The following is a 20091-nucleotide window of genomic DNA, read 5'->3' on the forward strand; positions in this document are numbered from 1 at the left end:
AGAAGATTAGGGTTGGAAGAGACCTCAGGAGGGGTCTAGTCCAACCCCCTGCTCAAAGCAGGACCAACCCCAACTAAATCATCCCAGCAAGGGCTTTGTCACGCCGGGCCTTAAAAACCAAACCTCTAAGGATGGAGATTCCACCACCTCCTGAGGTAACCCATTCCAGGGCTTCACCACCCTCCTAGTAAAATAGTGTTTCCTAATATCCAGCCTAGACCTCCCCCACTGCAACTTGAGACCATCACTCCTTGTTCTGTCATCTGCCACCACACTGAGAACAGCTGAGCTCCATCCTCTTTGGAACCCCCCTTCAGGTAGTTGAAGGCTGCTATTAAATCCCCTCACTCTTCTCTTCTGCAGACTATATAAGCCCAGTTCCCTCAGTCGCTCCTCGTAAGTCATGTGCCCCAGCCCCCCTAATCATTTTTGTTGCCCTCCGCTGGACTCGCTCCAATTTTTCCACATCCTTTCTGTAGTGGGGGGGCCCCCAAACTGGATGCAACACTCCAAATGTGGCCTCACCAGTGCCGAATAGAGGGGAATAATCACCTCCCTCGATCTGCTGGCAATGCCCCTATTTATACAGCCCAAAATGCCATTAGCCTTCTTGGCAACAAGGGCACACTGCTGACTCATATCCAGCTTCTCGTCCACTGTCACCCCCAGGTCCTTTTCTGCAGAACTGCCGCTTAGCCAGTCGGTCCCCAGTCTGTAGCGGTGCCTGGGATTCTTCCCTCCTAAGTGCAGGACTCTGCACTTGTCCTTGTTGAACTTCATCAGATTTCTTTTGGCCCAATACTCCATTTTGTCTATGTCACTCTGGAACCTATCCCTACCCTCCAGTGTATCTACCTCTCCACCCAGCTTAGTGTCATCCACAAAATTGCTGAGGGTGCAATTAATCCCATCATCCAGATCATTAATGAAGATGTTGAACAAAACTTGCCCCGGGACCGACCCTGGGGCACTCCGCTTGATATCGCCTGCCAACTAGACATCAAGCCGTTGATCGCTACCCTTTGAGCTTGACAATCTAGCCAGCTTTCTATCCACCTTATAGTTCATTCATCCAATCCATACTTCTTTAACATGCTGGCAAGAATACTGTGGGAGACTGTATCAAAAGCTTTGCTAAAGTCAAGGTATATCATGTCCACTGCTTTCCCCATATCCACAGAGCCAGTTATTTCATTAATCAGGTTGGTCAGGCATGACTTGCCCTTGGTGAATCCATGTTGACTGTTCCTGATCACCTTCCTCTACTCCAAGTGCTTCAAAATGGATCCTTGAGGACCTGCTCCATGATTTTTCCGGGGACTGAGGTGAGGCTGACTGATCTGTAGTTCCCTGGATTCTCCTTCTTCCCTTTTTAAAAGATGGGCACTATATTTGCCTTTTTCCAATTGTCCGGGACCTCCCCTGATCGCCAGGAGTTTTCAAAGATAATGGCCAATAGCTCTGCAATCACATCAGCCAACTCCCTCAGTACCCTTGGATGCATTGCATCCGGCCCCATGGACTTGTGCATGTCCTGCTTTTCTAAACAGTCCTTAACCTGTTCTTTCACCACTGAGGGCTGCTCACCTCCTCCCCATACTGTGCTGCCCAGTGAAGCAGTCTGGGAGCTGACCCTGTCTGTGAAGACCGAGGCAAAAAAAGCATTGAGTACTTCAGCTTTTTCCAAATCATCTGTCACTGGGTTGCCGCCCCCATCCAGTAAGGGTCCCACACTTTCCATGATCTTCTTGTTGCTAACATACCTGTAGAAACCCTTCTTGTTACCCTTCACATCCCTTGCTAGCTGCAATTCCAATTGTGCTTTGGTCTTCTTGATTACACCCCTGCATGCTCGAGCAATATTTTTATACTCCTCCCTAGTCATCTGTCCAAGTTTCCACTTCTTGTAAGTTTCCTTTTTGTGTTTAAGCTCACCGAAGATTTCTCTGTTAAGCCAAGCTGGCCGCCTGCCATATTTGCCATTCTTTCTGAACACCGGGATGGTTTGTTCCTGCACCCTCAACAAAGCTTATTTAAAATACAGCCAGCTCTCCTGGACTCCTTTCCCTCTCATATTAGCCTCCCAGGGGATCTTGCCCATCAGTTCCCTGAGGGAGTCAAAGTCTGCTTTTCTGAAGTCCAGGTCTGTATTTTGCTGCTCTCCTTTCTTCCTTTTGTCAGGATCCTGAACTGGACCATCTCATGGTCACTGCTGCACAGGTTGGCACCCACTTGTACTTTCCCTACCAATTCTTCCCTGTTTGTGAGCAGCAGGTCAAAAGGAGCATGGTCCCTAGTTGGTTCCTCCAGCACTTGCACCAGGAAGTTGTCCCCAACACTTTCCAAAGACTTCCTGAATGTCTATGCACTGCTGTATTGCTCTCCCAGGGGTGATTGAAGTCCCCCAGGAGAACCAGGGCCTGTGTTCTGGAAACTTCAGTTAATTGTCCGAAGAAAGCCCCGCCTACCTCATCCTCCTGGTCCAGTGGTCCACGGCAGACGTCCACCACGGCAACACCCTTGTTGCTCTTGCCTCTAAACTTTACCCAAAGACTCTCAACAGGCTTTTCTCCAGTTTCATACTGGAGTTCTGAGCAATCATACCGCTCTCTTACATATAGTGCAACTCCTCCACCTTTCCTCCCCTGCCTGTCCTCCCTGAATAGTTTATATCCATCCATGACAGTGCTCCAGTTATGTGAGTTACCCCACCAAGTCTCTGTTATTCCAATCACATCATAGTTCCTCGACTGTGCCAGGACTTCCAATTCTTCCTGCTTGTTTCCCAGGCTTCTTGCATTTGTGTACAGGCACCTAAGACAAGTTGGGTAACCATCAGCTAGAAAAACTTCATTGCTACCGTATGTTGGGCACACAGCTGGTGGTCAGCAGCAGGGTGGATGGAGATGCTGGCCATGGTGCAGTTCTCCCCCCCAATAATCGGACAGCCAAACCAAAATGGCCATAACTCAGCAAAACACAGTCAAATTTTGAAATCATTGGCACAACAATGGGCTCCCCAAAGCTGGCGTTAGGGCCTTAGGCTCCCTCTTCAATGGTTGGGGAGAGCCAGGCACCGAAGACAGGGCTCCGCGAAAGCCAGCATACTAGGCAGGGAGCCGCCTAAGCTAGCGCCTGGCGATGAGGCTCCGCTCTTCCTGTCATGGAGAGCGGGGCCTAGCTCAGCTTGTGAGCCACAGCCAAGAACCCCTTGCTTGGAGTCAGGTGACTTAGGTGCCCAAACTGTTTCTTGTGAGATTGTGTACATGTCGAATACCACACAAAACAGCTGGTACCCTCCTGTGTAACCTTTAGGCTAAGGGATTTCATTTGCCCCCTCTCAGCTGACCACCCTCATCATTGGCCTATGGGCTACGTTAATGGGCAGGGGGAGAGGAGGAGGAAACACCCGCAATCCTGCTGTTGAAACTGTTTAACTAGCCCAGCTCACAGTGAGACTCCCTTGCTAGCCTGGGGTTAGGCTACTTGCCTGGGGCATAGGAGAGGCTGGTTCATATTCCCTCACTGCCTGTTAAAACAGGGTTTGAAGATGGATCTCCAGCACTGAGGTGTGTGCCCTGATTTTCGGGCTGGAGTAATGGAGACCTGCAGGACAATGGAACAGCCTGCCTCAGGAAGGCGTGGAAGGGCCTTCACTGGAGGTTTCTACGAGGAGGCTGGAGAGCCGTCTGTCTTGGATCGTTTAGACACTACAAATCCTGCACCTTGACAGGGGTTAGACTAAATGAGTATTGCTGCTCCTTTTAAGCCTATGGCTCTGAGTCCATCATCCTGGCTTGAACCCCACCTCTGCCTGCTAAGAATGGGGCTGAAGAGGGATTGTTCTGCTTCCCCAATGGCTGTCCTTTGAGGTGGGACAAACCCTGTCCAAATCCTCTCTTGCTCTCCGGAGGCCATTGTCTTCTTGGGACAGAGAGGGGTTTGGACGGAGATCTCCCACCTCTGACCCTCCCTGGGAGGTGGCAGGCGCCTGTTCAAACCCCTTTGCGGAGGGTTTGACCTGGGATCTCCCACCTAACCAGTGGGGACAGAAGTGTGATTCAGATGTTTTCTTTGGCCCCAATTCATTTAATTAAAAGTGCAACAGCCCCTCACAGAACAGCCCATTGTTCAGTGACAGGGGCACTCACCTCCGGGGGCAGATCCCTCTGCTACCGCGTTCTGCCCAGGCAGAGGCCGAATTTGAACCAGGGTCTTCCACGCTTTGGTTGAATCCCCTAATCTCCATACCACAGAGGGCTTCTGAGGCTTCTTTTGGCCCAATTAATATGTAGTTAAAGTGGAACAGATTCATCAGAAAAGAGGGAGGGAGCCCTTCCCATCAGAATACCTTCTCGTGCAGCACTTAGGACAGTCACGTGAGATGGAAGCGATGAAGGTTCAAATCCCTTCTCAGCAAGCTGAAGGGGGAGTTAACCCAGCGTTACCCATCTGTCACGTGGCATGTACTGAGCACGCTCATTCTCAGTTCACGCCCCAGCTCAGCACTGCACGCCTGCTGCATCAGCTCTGTCTGGACAGCCACCCAAAACACTACCGGAGCGGTGGTGCAGGGGCTAGGGGAGCTGCCGCACCCTCTGGCTTGAAGTAGAAATAACAAGCACCATCAGCAGCAGCCCCCCCCCCCCCACTACAAAAATTGTTCCAGCACCACTGTACTGGAGTCCCCGGGGCAGTCTGCCCCATTGTAAAAACAAGTCAGGAGAAAGGAGAGGTTCTAATCACCAAATGACCCCAAACTTGTACCTCAGACACAACTCTGGGTCTTAAACTGGCATACCAGTTCTCTGGCTGTGCATTTGCATTTTACAGCACTTTAAACACAGGTCATGGGCCGGTAGGGGAAGGGCGCTATCGCTCAGGTACTCCTTGACCACGACCCCAAATTTGCACCACAAATAGTACCCACACCCTTCTTCTAGCACAGTGGTTTTCACCCCCTGGTCCGCGGACCCCTAGGGGTCCACAGAGATGTCTAAGATTTCCATTTGAAATGTTTAGGGGTCTGCAAATGAAAAAAGGTACAAGCATACCAGTCTCCAAGCCCATCTGACTCTATGAACTTTCGAGCACTTTGAACAGCAGCCTGTGTGTGTCCTTGGGCCTGTTAGCAGACCCTGGCTTGCTCACAACAGCACCACTTCATCATTCCAAAGGGAAAATCTAATAATGCCTAGATTGTGGAGTTTGGGAGCTTTTATTTGCGAGATCAAGGGAAGACGAGTGAGGTAGATACAGTCTGTGTGAATACTGCTCGTGGTTTCCCTAGCTCGGTGCAAAAGAAAAGATTTCTTCCCCATCCCAAGAACACGTGAAATTTCAGCTACGGTGTGTCAGTAACCTAACTGCATGCTGTCATTTATCAGCCTGCTCTCGTTATCAACAGTGTGAGCAAAGAGCAGAAAAACTCAGCCATGGTCATATATCAAAGTGGGTACAACATTCTAGCAGGTGACCACGTCTCTGTCTGTCGATGGGTTTATAAATTAGGACCATTACTTTCAATTCATGTCATGGGCAGACCTGACCTAACCCGAGAGTTAATGAAGAGCCAAGCAGTAGCGGAATCAAGTAATCCTTGCTTAGTATCACTAGCAAGATTGGAAGGTAGGTAACTTCAGGGTCAGCAGCCAATATCTCGCTGGTATCTCTATTGTGCTGTGGCAAGAAGCAAGCATCTCCAGCTTATGTGGCCACAGGTTGTTTGCTAAGAACAACACAAGTGAGAAACTTCCACTAACAATGCCCTCCTTTAGGCAGCACCTGAAATGTGCAAACTATCAGTTAGGCCTATGGAATCCTACAACAGTTCAGTCTCCTCAAGTGTCCCCTGTTAACAAGGAATGGGTGAGAGATACCATGGGGCAGCTTGTTCTTAAAATGATGGTGCTGCCCCCTGCGCCAGGAGCCATCCTCACCTTTGTGCAGTGTGGCTGTGAGAGCACTTGTGCAACAAGGAGATGCAAATGCCCGAGGGAAGGTTTGGTGTGCTCTGATGCATACAAGAGTGACAAGTGTAGTAATGGAGTACTGAATGCACCAGACACAGATTCTGAGGGGGTGTAGAAATGTTTCAAATATCTACAAATTATTGACTATTTTTGAGAGTAAATATAGCTCAAAGGGGTGTTGCATTAGACATTCAGTAGCTCATAGTTCTATGTAGGGGGTTACGTAAGAGTACGTAGTTATACTTTGTTAGTCACACAACATAGTCATGCAAGACATTCTACAACCCTTCTATTAAGAGTCATTACGGATTTATAACATGTTGACATGTATTGTCATTGTATTGTATTCCATGCTAGAAGATCATTACAATTGTACCATGTGTGCTTCACACTTATGTCTCTGGCCAAGCAGATAACAAAAAGTCTATGCCAATACAAGATATTACTTCACCCACCTTGTGTCTCCCATAAAAATATGTTTTATAATTCAGGGTCAAGGGTCTGATCTGCATAACTTCATAAAAATAACAGACACACAAACTTTCTCAGAACAGTCCATTCTACAAATAATGACAAATATTTTGATGTATTACCTGGCTCAAACAAGCTCATACTGTCACGTGACTACAGACTTTTGCTTTAAACAAAGGCAAAAAAGTACAGGAAAATGAATAAAATATATCACCTGGGGCTAAATATTTCCCAAACCTTCCAAAACCACTACTCTTTTGAGTACATAGTTGCATTACCAATTGTATTTAGAAGCTTTCTGCCAATTTTGGGCAAAATTAGCCTATGTTTCTTTGAGTTGTGGCCCTGTGATGTTGCACTCCATATGTTTTATAAAGATATGTTTATAAGTGTGAATATGATGTAACTGGAATATGCTTTATGCAAAAGGTCTCTTGTAAGGTATCATTACAAAGTGTACAATCTACTGAGTGTGGTCATCGTATTTGTATGAATGTATCATTCTTGTATCTGAAATTAGGAATATGAAATACAACTCTGAGGTCCTATTGTAGGTATGCAAAGTGTGGGCCATTAACCGTGGTTTGGAATCCTGATGGCTACCATTAATTAGGACAATTGGTTGTAGATGGCTCTGTTTACTTGTAAGCCTTCTGTATGTGTGTATGCCAGTGTGTGGGTAATGAAATTTCACAGGACATGTGAACATATCACATGATACTGGAATCCATGTTTAAGCTGGTGCTTTTCCATTTAGAAGGAGGGGTTGGAACCCAGAGAGAGACAAAGGATTCCCGCCTTGTGCCAAAGATATAAAAGGGGGTGGAACAGAACAAAAGGGACCCAGTCATGTGGAAGCCCCTGCTTTTCATCTAAGATGCCTGCTGGAACTAACAAGGTCTGTACCACGAGAAAGGATTGGGCCCAGACTAGGAAGGTGCCTAGTCTGTGAAAGAAGTTTATTGGAACATCTCTAAGGGTGAGAATTACTTGTATTCAGTTTCTTAATGTATTAGGCTTAGACTTGCATGTTTTGTTTTATTTTGCTTGGTAACTTACTTTGTTCTGTCTGTTATTACTTGACACCATGTACATTCTACTTTTTATACTTAATAAAATCACTTTTGTTTATTAATTAACCCAGAGTAAGTGTTTAATACCTGCGGGAGCAAACAGCTGTGCATATCTCTCTATCAGTGTTATAGAGGGCAGACAATTTATGAGTTTACCCTGTATAAGCTTTATACAGAGTAAAACGGATTTATTTGGGGTTTGGATCCTATTGGCACCTGGGTGTCTGGGTGCTGGAGATAGGTGACTTGCTGAGCAGTTTTTGGTTAAAGTCTGCAGCGCTGGGGGCATGGACCAGACCTGGGTCTGTGTCTGCAGCAGGCTAGCATGTCTGGCTCAACAAGACAGGGTTCTGAAATCCCAAGCTGGCAGGGAAAATGGGCTCAGAGGTAAATTCAGCACATCAGGTGACAGTCCCAAGAGGGTATCTGTGACTGAACCAGTCACAGGCCCTTTTTGAGATTTTATGATAATAATGTTTAAACAGTATGTGATATAGAAAAACAGCACAACTTCAAGCATCTACATCCACCCTGGTGATGACCACCAGATATGTGCCCAATATATGGCAATGCAGCCAGTACATTTTTCTAGCTGATGGGTCACCCCTTAGTGCTCAAAAAGACTACAACAAGATTCACCTTCCTCTTCAAGGCTGAGCATGCTGCCTCCACAGCTCCCCGAGCCCCTGCTAGCAAGGGAACCAGATCAAGCTCTGAGTTCCATGGCACACAGGGGAATACGTTGCATTCGGACAGCAGAGACCTGTCCTCCTCAGGACTCGCTTGCCGAACCTTACCTTCCTCATGTGCGAAACGGGGAGGATCCCCACTTTTCTGAAGTGCTTGGAGTTCCTCTGATAGAAAGCGCTATCTATATACGGCTCTTTTCAATGACCTAACTCTCCATCACGTAGTATGATTAATTTTAACTGTACGTAAATAGAAGCACAGCTCCATCTTTCCTTTCTGGATACAGCTGAAAGATACAGCTGGCCATCTGCATACTGCTCTGTACATTTCCCACCAGGATCTTGTAGGAACAGATCCTTGAAAGGATGTTGATTGGGAAAATGGGCTTAAAATGTGCAATAACAAAGAACGTAGATGCACAAGCCTGTCTGAGGCGCTAGAGCCATCAGCCTCTGCTCTGATCAAACTCCTCCTCACCCTGAAACTCAGTCACGCTCCCCTCATCTACAGTGCTTTACTCAATATGTGGAGGAGCGAAAGGAAACCTACCAACCAAACAAATACACATACCCTCCCCTCTGCCATTTCTCTCACCTCTACCAAACCACTCACACTAGAGTCAGACGCAGCCAGGGATGGGCTTACGTGTTCTGAGAGGAAGCACAAGAATCAGTGGAAAAGGAAGAGGAATAAGTGGGTTGTTTCTTTTAAGCCTTCTCCTGCCAATGAAGCTCCCTTTCCTAACTTCTCTCCCCATGAGACTCTTGCTGCTCTCATCCTTTCCATCCCTCCATTTCTAAAGGATAAGTTTTATAGCTGCCTCTCCTGGCCACAGCACTTCTGCCTCGAGGGGATGGTGGGCCAGGGCACTTGTCTGGCTCTCAGCTCAACAGACCTTAGCTATTGCAGGGTTCTCTCACAAAACCTAGGCTTGAAACAGTTCCCATCCAACCAAATGAATAGCAAAATGAACGTCAAATACCATTGCAGCAACCATGAACTTTGAGATGCTGCTATGAAAAGATTCCCATGTAGTATGAAATATTTGTATGTGTGTGTGTATATATATATAATAGGGAGGGTCCCAAACCAAGACCAAAGGGGTTGGATCACCCGCAATCTGCAGGTCAGGCCCATCTCTGATGTATAATTTTTTTAACCTGTAAGATTAAATGTTGCTACCCTACCTCTTCCAGTCCTCCTCAGTCTCCCAGAACTCATAGACGATGAAAGTGACTCCATCCGGGAGCCTCACTGCAGTTACACTGAAAGGGATGAGAGAGAGAGAGAGAGAGAGAGAGAGAAATCAAAAGCAAACACACACACATATATGTTGTGCAAGATTACCTATTCCAGCCACACCACTGGATTGGGAGCGCCAAGCGATGACTTGTCAGCTTGCATGAAACTCACTGGCAGCAGGACACTCAGCTGCCAGAAGTGCAACACATCCCAGCTCCCTATGTCAGACACAGACATGAAAGTAATGACGATTAATCAGATACTGGGATGTTCAGCACCTTTCAGAAGCAGGACCGAAGGCTGCACAGCACAGTGATTGGATGGTGGATTCAGGACTTCTCCATCTCACGGGTGCATGAGCTTGTAGCCTCTGTCTGAGTCCACCATTGAGACTGCCCATGAGTCAAAAGCCTCCATCACCCTCAGCCCCCAGAATGAACCAACACACCGTGTAAACAGCTAGCTGTTAACCTACTGCACTATCACTCCACTCCCTCTAAGCCTGAAACACGGAGCTTGTGTTACAGTGCGGCTGTATCTTCCTTAGAGCGTGAGCGTTAAATAATTTAGTGGGGGGCAAACTACAGACAATCAAGATTATCCGGCCAAGGCCCGAGGAGAGATTAGCTGCATCCGATAAGAGCAGGGATTGGGTCTGACTTTTCTGTTTGGGGGGGGAAGAGGAAAACCTGGCTTCGAATGAGCTAGCAAGTCTGTTCCAGGAGCTTCCATTCACTGACTTCATGTACAGCCACAGCACTTTCTGTGACCTCAGAATTGCACAGGAAAGCCACTACCCAATGCAGCTGTAGAACACATGGCTTCCCTTGACTCTGCTTTGGGTCTTGTGCTTTCAGCTAAGGGCGCCTAACTCTCACTGCTTTTTTCTGCCCTCTGAGAGGTGCTGACACATGCCCTTATCCCCGTGCATAGTGAACGATGTACCCGACACTGTTTAGAACCCACACTTCTCCTTTGTGGGCCAACATCCCTGATGCACGACCCCTATGGCTCAGACTAATGTAAACTGCTGCACACACAGGCCAGCACAGTAGTGATTGGATTACATTGAAGGAGGACTCAGATGGAAACATTTGTCTCAGATCTGAGCACACTTAAACTGTGAGGTTTCAGAGTAACAGCCGTGTTAGTCTGTATTCGCAAAAAGAAAAGGAGTACTTGTGGCACCTTAGAGACTAACCAATTTATTTGAGCATGAGCTTTCATGAGCTACAGCTCACTTCATCGGATGCATACCGTGGAAACTGCAGCAGACTTTATATACACACAGAGATCATAAAACAATACCTCCTCCCACCCCACTGTCCTGCTGGTAATAGCTGGGGGGGTGGAGGGTGAGAAAACCTGGATTTGTGCTGGAAATGGCCCAACTTGATGATCACTTTAGATAAGCTATTACCAGCAGGACCGTGGGGTGGGAGGAGGTATTGTTTTATGATCTCTGTGTGTATATAAAGTCTGCTGCAGTTTCCACGGTATGCATCCGATGAAGTGAGCTGTAGCTCACGAAAGCTCATGCTCAAATAAATTGGTTAGTCTCTAAGGTGCCACAAGTACTCCTTTTCTTTTTTTAAACTGTGAGGTTTCTGATCTGGGGTTTTAGGTGGATCCATTATGAAGACATAATCTAGATACCGATCCAGGTTTGGATTTCAAATTGTCCTTGCCTCATCTTGCCCAATTTTGAGGATGACGGGATTTTGGCTGGGGCTATATCTAGACTAACCCTAGATCTGTGTTCAGTATGTGCCATTTGTAACTGGCAAAGCGATAGGCATTTGAGTAGCTAAGGCAACAGTGGTGCTATATGTTAAACTTGAGGAGATTCATTTTTTGAAACAGTTACTCCCATTTTCCTTCAGAGAGGTGGAGAATCATACTTACTGGAAACAGTCCCTCTGTCCTGCCACATGCTTCAGGTACTGCTTAAGGGAGCTACAGAATTCCCCCAGGTGCTTCTGGGAAACTGTCATCTCATTCCGCACCAAAAAGAGATACTGAAAAGGCAACGCAAAACAAATCAATAAAACAGGTGAGTTCTAATGCAGCTGGAAAGTAAAGCTGGTAGATTTCTTTGTTTTAGGTCACAATTACAATCTTGGCAATCACCTGCTGTCATTTTTACATTAGTCTTGTGCTCTCTGGCTCTACTTAATTACTTGTCACCGAGGGCCTGAGTTCACGAAACGGCAGCAGAGGAAGCGCCATCTAGTAGATAAAACATTGGAGACTGATTCTGTTTCTGGCTCTTTCACTGCTGTGTGACTTTGGGCAAGTCACTTCAGCTCTGTTCACCTCACACCCTTTGTCTTGTCTATTTAGACTGTAAGCTCCTGGGGCCAGGGCAGTATTTTACCATACATGAGTACACTGCCCAGCACAATGGGGCTCTGATCTCAGTTGGGGCTTCTAGGTGCTACCATAATACAAAAAATAAACATGAAGAGAATTTCTCTGTTGATGTTAATTGGACTTTCCCAGTTAGTAAGCAGGTAACCTGGTAGTGTTTGTAAGACTGAGCGGTAAGTCACTCAATATTTTTTTGCTTTAAATTCTAACAAGATAGTGTGTACATCAGACAACTATAATGAAAGCTTCTTCAGAAGATTATGACTGTTAATCAAAGTTTATAAGGAAGGTGCTGTGAACAGGTGTGTCCCAATCTTCGAAAGGATCATGGAGTGCAACTTCTGAGTTGGAGTACTGCCAGGCTAAAGGGCGGTGACAAGCCAATCGGTGTTAGAAGAGCATCATTTTCTTGGGTCTCCTAGGGAGGGGAAGCTAAAACAGATCAGAGATTCTGGAGTTTGGTTATTTCAAGACACAACCCTTCTCAACTCTGCCTCATTTGACCTGAGAAAAACCACCTGCATCAGAGTTCAGTGTACATCCATTCCGCACAAATGTGGTGTAATCTCACTGTATATCAGCAATGAATAAGCAACAGCGACAGTGGAAAGCTTTGCATGTTCTACAGAGCTCAAGCCACTGGCATTTCAAGCTTCCTCTTCTAGTGTCCCTCATGTGGTGTCTTTGCCGCACGTGTTGCCCCATATTTGGATCTAGGCCAGTGGTGGGCTGTGCGGCTCACAATGCTTTAAAGCTGTGATGTGACCAAGTGCATCTTGTTTTGATACCGGTACGTGACTTGTCTTCATTAACAGTCACTATATGTTACCCAAATCTCACGCTGTGCACAATAGTAGGATTGCAGGGGCAGCATCTGAAAGTTGTCTCGCCCCACTGTCTGCCAGTTATTGTAATACACACAGACCTGTAAGCAAACTCAAAGTGGACCAGAGAGCCCACTCCACAGAGTAACGTAAGATGCAAGCAATAGACCTGAGCCAGGAGGGAGGGAAATCAACTAACAAGCCCTATTTAAAAGGTATTTTGGTTCTAGAGCAAGGTGAACATCTCAGGAATACCTTCCTGTAATGCCCATTAACTGCTTGTGAATGGGAACAGCAAGGGGCAGGCTAAGCTCTGGCAACAATATTATTGGACAGGCAATCTGTTTTAGGCATGTGTAGTGGAAAGGGAACATGGAACAGAAGACAGTGAGTTTAATTTGCTGCAGTGAATACCAGTCGCTCTACAGGTAGAAGTCACTTCTTCGCATGCATTCTGCTCCCTCCCCACTGGGGAGTTTAATGATAGACTTGGGACCAAATTCATCCCTGGCGTAACTCCACTGAGAAGTAAGTGAAGGACACCTCCCTGTATGCAAGGTTTGGGGTTCTTTTGATCCAAAAAGGGAGTGGAAAAAATGGTCTTAAACTTGAACTCTCATGGTGGCATGGGGTCTACTCCCTGGGAATTTGATGCTGTCCCAATTAAATCAGTTCAGTGGGATGTTTCCACCTGCATTTGTAGGTGGGTTATAGGTGGTTTAAAGTCTGTAGGGCTGGGCAGAGAACTCAGCTGTACTCCGCAGAGTTGGTCCACAATATGTGGGCTAAGACTGCGTACTCCAATCTTTCCATTGGGTAGAGAAGATAAAACCAGACGACCAAAGGGATGCCTTGTCCAACAGAGGAAGGTGTAGTTCTGTGTCCTATTCAGAAATCCCATGCAGCAATGAAGGGCCTGCAGTTACTGTAGTTTGAGTCTCATTACTTTGCTGAGGTGCTAGGCATGGCAGCATCCCATGCTCTCACTAGACTGCTAGGGACAGAGGGGTGAGGGCTTCACCAAAGCTCTCCATGTTTTATTACGAACACCTATTCTAGATACAAGAGACCAATGCAAAGCACTGAAATAACCATCCCACAAGGATGTTTTTTCCCAAACCAAATTTCTATTCATAATCATCGATTTTAAACACTTTTAACAATCCCCCACTCTTAAGTTAAAATACCCTTTCTCCCCAGAGACAAATGGGATATAGACACACCATGGAAAGAAAGCTAAACTGCTCTTCTGCAGAGTGAAATGAGTTTTTGGCAGTTCAATTTTCATACTCCATTTGCTTTTAATAATCAGTTGCACTGTTTCATTAAAAGTGAAGCTTCTCTTGATTAACCTGTTTTGCCCTTCAAAGCAAACAGTGTCACCGCCAATGAAGACAGCGACGAAGAACGTGAAAAGCCATTTTTCCATGCATTCTACATCTTTTCACACACATCATATGACAATAGGAATTGACATAACAGAAAGGAATTAGGGTGCAACCACCCTGGTATCCTGTCTCTGACAGTAGCTCATGCCACATAAAGCAGCCATCTCGGTAAAACATCCCACAATATATTTTTCAATACTATTTATCACAGGGTAAAATTGTTCCTGACAACAGCTACTGACCAATTTATTCCTTGGTTCATGACAACACAGTAATTTTTGATAGCTACTCTTAGCTTGATGACTACTTCTCTTTTGAAACTAAGCTGTTTGCACCTAAATAACATCCTGCAACCTTGAGTTCCACAGTTAACTATCCATTGTGTCAATATTTATTTCATTTTATTTGCATTTAATCTTGCTGCCTTCTAATAATTTCACTGCATGCTCCCTAGTTCTCATGTTACATGAAGCAGGATAAACAGAAGCAACTCACGAGCCTTTTCTCTGATACTTAATAGCTGAAATGTTGGTGATAACTATATAGTTAAGGATATACAAGTATTTCCACAATAACCCCCTATTTTCAGTCACTAATAGCTTCCTGAAACCTTCTCATATCAGGGTGAAATTTTCCAGGCAAGTTCTTTGTCCAAAGGCAAATGGTTCTGAAATGCATAAGCCAGTGATTTGTTCATTTTTATGTCTGGAGCTGCCCAGCCCCACCTTCTCAGTAAACGGGAGGTTGGAGGCTGTGCAACAACGGATGAGGCTTTACATATGCAACTCCCAGAATAAAAATAGTGAGCTCAGAGGCAGGGTAACACAAGCATTGAGGGTTGTTTTATTTTTTTTTTTTAACAGACTGGAAAAAGACAAGCAAGAGCACATGTTAGTGCCTCCTACCTCAACAGATCTGTCCTGCCTTCAAGTTTCCAATCATAAATAGGCATATGTAAAATATCCTCCTGTGCAAAAATATCTATTTATACCTAAACACCGGGTGTGTAATTTTCAGCATTTTAGTACGTCTCAGAATAAGCAGCAACAGCCAGTTCTGCATTTAGCAACTGAAGGAACAGAGAAGGGTAAAGCACAAAATTAAGGAATAAAGTATTTAGCCCCAAGATAGCACATCTGAAGCACGTTATAAACATGACCAACTAATCTTCCTCACACCTCTGTGAGGCAGAGAAGTGCTATTATCCCCATTTCACAGATGGGGAAACTGAGGCATGGAGAAGGTACATGACGTGACCAAGGTCACAGGGTAAAACTGTGTCCAAGTGAGGATTAGAACCCACCAGTTTCTGTTTCAGCTCCCTATGCTCAGATCAACTGGTCGTGCCTCTGTTTCTTAATGTATACATTCCCAAACCAGAACGACGACCAAACAAACAAGAGATGATTGTTCGTCTCCTGCTTTGGCAGAGGCAGGTTTGTTTTTTTCAACGTTGCCCTGCTTATTTTGTCTCTCTACCAGTGCAACATTCTAGGTGATGACATAGATCTCTGCCTCCCTTTAAAATGGTCGGGGGTTGAAATAACAGAGATGTTCTGTTACTATCAGAGTGATGTAATGCTTAACGTGACATATACAGAGAACAGCACAAGTGACAGTGGAGGCTTTGCAATGGCAAGGATAAGCACTATGCATAGGCCTCATTGAGTGGAAGTGAGTTTCAGACCCACTGCATGACAGCTCCTCTATTCTTAAGAGCGAGGTAAGGGCAGAAAATGGGTGTGTCTGAAGGCACTTAGCTACACATTTCCCATTTTGCCCCTCTCCTGCTACTCACTAGACAGGAGTAAGTTGGCAGCCCCATAATTAACGCAGTGTTTATTTAATGCCGGATCAGATGTTGCTGAGCCCCCAGAAACAATATGGCTTCCCCAGCACCCAGCCTTTCAGCCACAATCCAAAAGTGCTGGTATTTCCAGAAAGTCGGGGGAAGACACATTGGCTATTCTGCACCCGGTGACCAATGTCACAGCCACAGGGTACGTGTTGGGCATTCCCTGTGCTCACTGCAGGAGGACGGCAGTGTAAACGGTCACCAAGGAAAATCACCTGCTGGCTTGTGTGGAGAAGGATTTCTGAGGGAAGTCGAGTCCATCATACGTGGCCTCACTATGTGGACATCCTTCCAGGAACAAAGACCCCAGGCCTTTCTGCGAGGGAGTCAGGGACTCTCTGCTTCATGAAGACTGACATTTCCTCCCCCTGCAACATTTCCACCCCTCTATCCACTTAGGATTGTTTCAGTCCAATAGGGAACATCACGGGACCACCTCTATGCCTGTATCACACTCACGCTGTGCCTGTGTCCTTTATGACAGTCCCTTTGCATCCCACCCAGATTAAACAGCAGCTGTTTGGCCTAGCATAAAGCACTCCCTCCAGCCCCCCCGAGTGGAACGTCTCTCTGATGTTCCTCGATTCTGCTGGCTGGTGTGTGGCACCTTCACCTCCATATTGCCACGAAACCACTACCACTGGGCCCAGAACGAGCAGTGTTCGAAGGTTCATTCAGCAACATGACAGTCTGACTCGGTGTCACGTTGCTTATTTTATCCTGCCTTTCATTCTGGCTCTGCCCCAGGACTGCTCCCTTCTCTCCTAAACAGCTCACTGTAATTGTTTTACATTGGCAACCCCAATGCAATGCTTTATAATGTTCTATGAGCAAGGCCTGGGGTCCAAAGACTGGCAGGCATCACCACAGCAACACCCCCAGCTCATAGCAAAGATACATCAACATATATCTGTTTGCAGTGCATTAGTTTCCAAGAAATGCCACTTCGGTTTCCAGTTAGACAGCCACAGGCCGCCTCTAGATCAGAGAGCTCATGTACTAGTGCATCTCTATTTCAGGGAATTGAATGTTCACTATGATTGCTGTAACACTCCACACTTGCCCTCAAGGTAAAACGGGCTTGTCTTCAAGGAGAAACTATTTTGGAAAAAGGTAAGGTGTGAATTTAAAATGCTTATGGCTATTCTGGAATAACGCCCCACACGGATGCTCATTCAGGAATAAGAGTATCCATGCAGGGAGCTATTCTGCAATAGCTATTCCAATCAATTTCAAATACAGAACAAAAAGTTAGTCCCTGCCCCCAAAAGCTCTGCTGTAATACAAATATGAAATAAGGGTCAAATCTGGGTTGGGATTTCACATGTGGAGAAAGAGAGCTGTCAATTTGATTTAATATTTATTCCCTTAGAAATCCGAATCTGGATGAGAAACTAAACATATAACAAAAAAAGAAAGTTTATCTTGGTGCCTTCCTGATTCCTAGCTAGGGTACCGCTGAGATGGATGGTGCATTCGAAACGCTGAAGATAGAGCCTGCTTTTTAAAATCCTGGCTAAGATAGCAAGTACAATAAATCTGTTCTGTGGGCTTATGGGATTCCAAGCAACAGCTTAAGAGAGGCAGTTTCCACTTCATTTTTCTGTTTTAATTAAAATAACTGTGATCAATGCACCTTCCTACTTACATCACACTCCTCTGACAATAGAAAAATGACTGCAAGAGCCTTGAGGGAAAGAAGAAAGGCCTATTCAAATCCATAAGAAGGACTGCCAACCATTATGGGATAATTGGATTCTAGGCTCCACTGGTAATTATGAGCAAAGAAAGATATGGAGAAAAATCATCTTCAATGTCATTTTTCCATGCACAGAGGTGTGAACCACTAGCAGCAGTGTCATTCGCACCCCGGACACAAGCAGGAGTTGTTTCAAAGGAGAAAGGCTTGTTCGAGTCCATTTCAATGCTGCACTGCTAACCCAATGGAGCGAAATCTTTAGAAGACATGCAAGCTTTGTAAAAGACCACAGAAACTGCCAGACTGCTTCAGATCAGTGGTGGTTCTATTCAGTATCAAATCTCTAGTTCTAGAGACTCAACGCTTCAGATGAAGGTGAAAGAAACCTCATACTACAAATATGGAAAAATCTATTCAAAGGGAAGATTCTTCCTAACACCCTTCACTTAGAACCTAGAAACATGAAGGTTTATAGGCCTTCTACCTTTAAAACAAAATACATTCAGATCCTGTCTAATGTAACTGTGGATGTTCTCATTAGCCATGTAAACATCCAGTCCTTTCTTGAATCCCAACAAACTCTTAGCCTCAATTATGTCAGCCGCCAATGAGTTCCACATGCTAAATCTGCACAAAGTAAAAGAAAAAAAAATCCTTTTTTTGTCTGTGTTCTTTGGAGGAAAGCAAAGGTTTCCAGATAGAACATAACATAAGAACAGCCATACTGGGTCAGACCAAAGATCCATCTAGCCCAGTGTACTGTCTTCCGACTGTGGCCAATGCCAGGTGCCCCAGAGGGAATGAACAAGTAGTTGTCAAGTGATCCATCCCCTCTCGCTCATTCCCAGCTTCTGGCAGCTTCATAGACGTTTGATACATCAGCCCTCTTTCGAAATTGCCACAGATATCCCAAACACAGTACACTGCGTGAGCTATTTTCCTGGTCTTTCTCCAGGGTGATAAGCATACTCCTGTCACAAAACACTGTGTGTTATATCAGGACACCACCATTTTTAATGTTTTTAACAAGTCCCTGCGCTCAGTGCTCTGACTTAACAAGGACCATGAATCAGTATTTGAGGAACGCTTCTCCGCTGTTGCAGGTTGATAGAGGATAAGGACAGATGATCCCAGACTTTCAGGCTGTTTTTCCCTAAAGCAAACTTGAAACTTGCCCAGTTCATGAAGTGTCTCCATTTGTATTCCTTTGTCCTTTAGAGTCCGACCACACCAAGCCCTGAAGTGGTGGGCTTGCGATGCACAGCATAAATGCCCGGCCCTTCATTAGACAGGATGTCGAAGTGAGGGCACATGAAGACAGCAATTGCTCCAACTCTGACAAGCAACTTAAATCAAACGGGAAAGCCAATATTTAAACTGTGGCTCTTTAGACTGGCTGCCAATCTGTTGATTAGACCGCACTGGTATGTGCTTGTCCAGATGTGCTCTGTCCATTTCTCCGGCACTGTGATAATGGGCTACATAAAATGTCATAGGGCTTTGTTCTCACCGTAAGCATAACTTCTCATTATCTTGGATTGTCATTTAATTTTGAAGAGGTGCCATGCAGGGAATCCCTGCTGTCCTCAGGTGCCTCTGTTAAAGGAGGACTTACCAGTGTGAAAGGTAAGGTGGGAAGGGCACAGAAAAAGTTAATGCAGTCTATGCTATTCTATACAGGTTCTTATACCGCTCTCATCTCCACATTATCTGCCTCCTGTTTCCATGAAATTTGGAGGGAGACAGGATGACGCCTCCCTAGCCACAGCGAACCAGACTGTCCTGGGAGGAGGATGACCTATCCCAACCCATGCAGTAATGGGGAGATCTCAGTGGACATACGGTGGATTTTAGTGCCTACTGGCAACCAAATAGTAGCTCAGAGCCCTGTGGGACCATTCCTGGAACTAGGAATGGCTGGAGTGCAGAGGCTCTCCAGCCACAATCTTGTTCTTTTAACCACACCCCTGGCAGGCTGTGGATTTTGTAGCGTCTTCCCGGCAGTGTGAGCTCCTCCCCAGAGCTCTCTCTCAGCACCACATTGACCCCCTAACTTTCATACCTTTGCCAATGTGAAAAAGTCTCTCTCCAGTAACATCATAAATCCCACACATGAACTGCAGATCTCTCTAAGCCTTGGGAGTCTTCCAGCATCACTGGAAGCTTCTAGCCAGGCCCCTGCTCTGCTTTTGAGTATTAACTACAAATGGATCCAAACCACAAAGCTTGGATCTGAACCCAAACTCTGGCTTCGGTTTGGTTCAAGCCCATCTTAGTTACTAATAAGTAAATGCATGGGCTTATTTTCGCCACGCTCCTCAGCCAGAATGCAGCAGACTGCTGCATTTTTATCACCTGCACGTTTTAAAAAAAAGACAAGTGGTTTGCAATGCACGATGTAGCAGACCTGAGCAAATAGTGCAAAACATGTTATGGGAATTTTTTTCACATTTTAAAATAAATTTCCCTACAGCCATTTTCACAACCTCTTTTGGTTTATTTTCTGC

General features: G+C 45.7%; 1 protein-coding gene across 1 annotated transcript in view; it reads right to left on the bottom strand.

Annotated features, from left to right (window-relative positions):
* The window catches only part of NECAB2 (N-terminal EF-hand calcium binding protein 2), a 374877-nt gene that overhangs the window by 3774 nt on the left and 351012 nt on the right, over positions 1–20091 (bottom strand). The window contains exons 10-11 of the mRNA XM_077831510.1: positions 11354–11466; positions 9394–9471 (exon numbers count right to left, since the gene is read on the bottom strand). Of these exons, the coding sequence (XP_077687636.1) occupies positions 9394–9471; positions 11354–11466 (191 nt within the window). The remainder of the gene's footprint in view (positions 1–9393; positions 9472–11353; positions 11467–20091) is intronic.

The sequence above is a fragment of the Eretmochelys imbricata genome, chromosome 12 (assembly GCF_965152235.1).
Source record: "Eretmochelys imbricata isolate rEreImb1 chromosome 12, rEreImb1.hap1, whole genome shotgun sequence".
NCBI lineage: Eukaryota > Metazoa > Chordata > Testudines > Cheloniidae > Eretmochelys > Eretmochelys imbricata.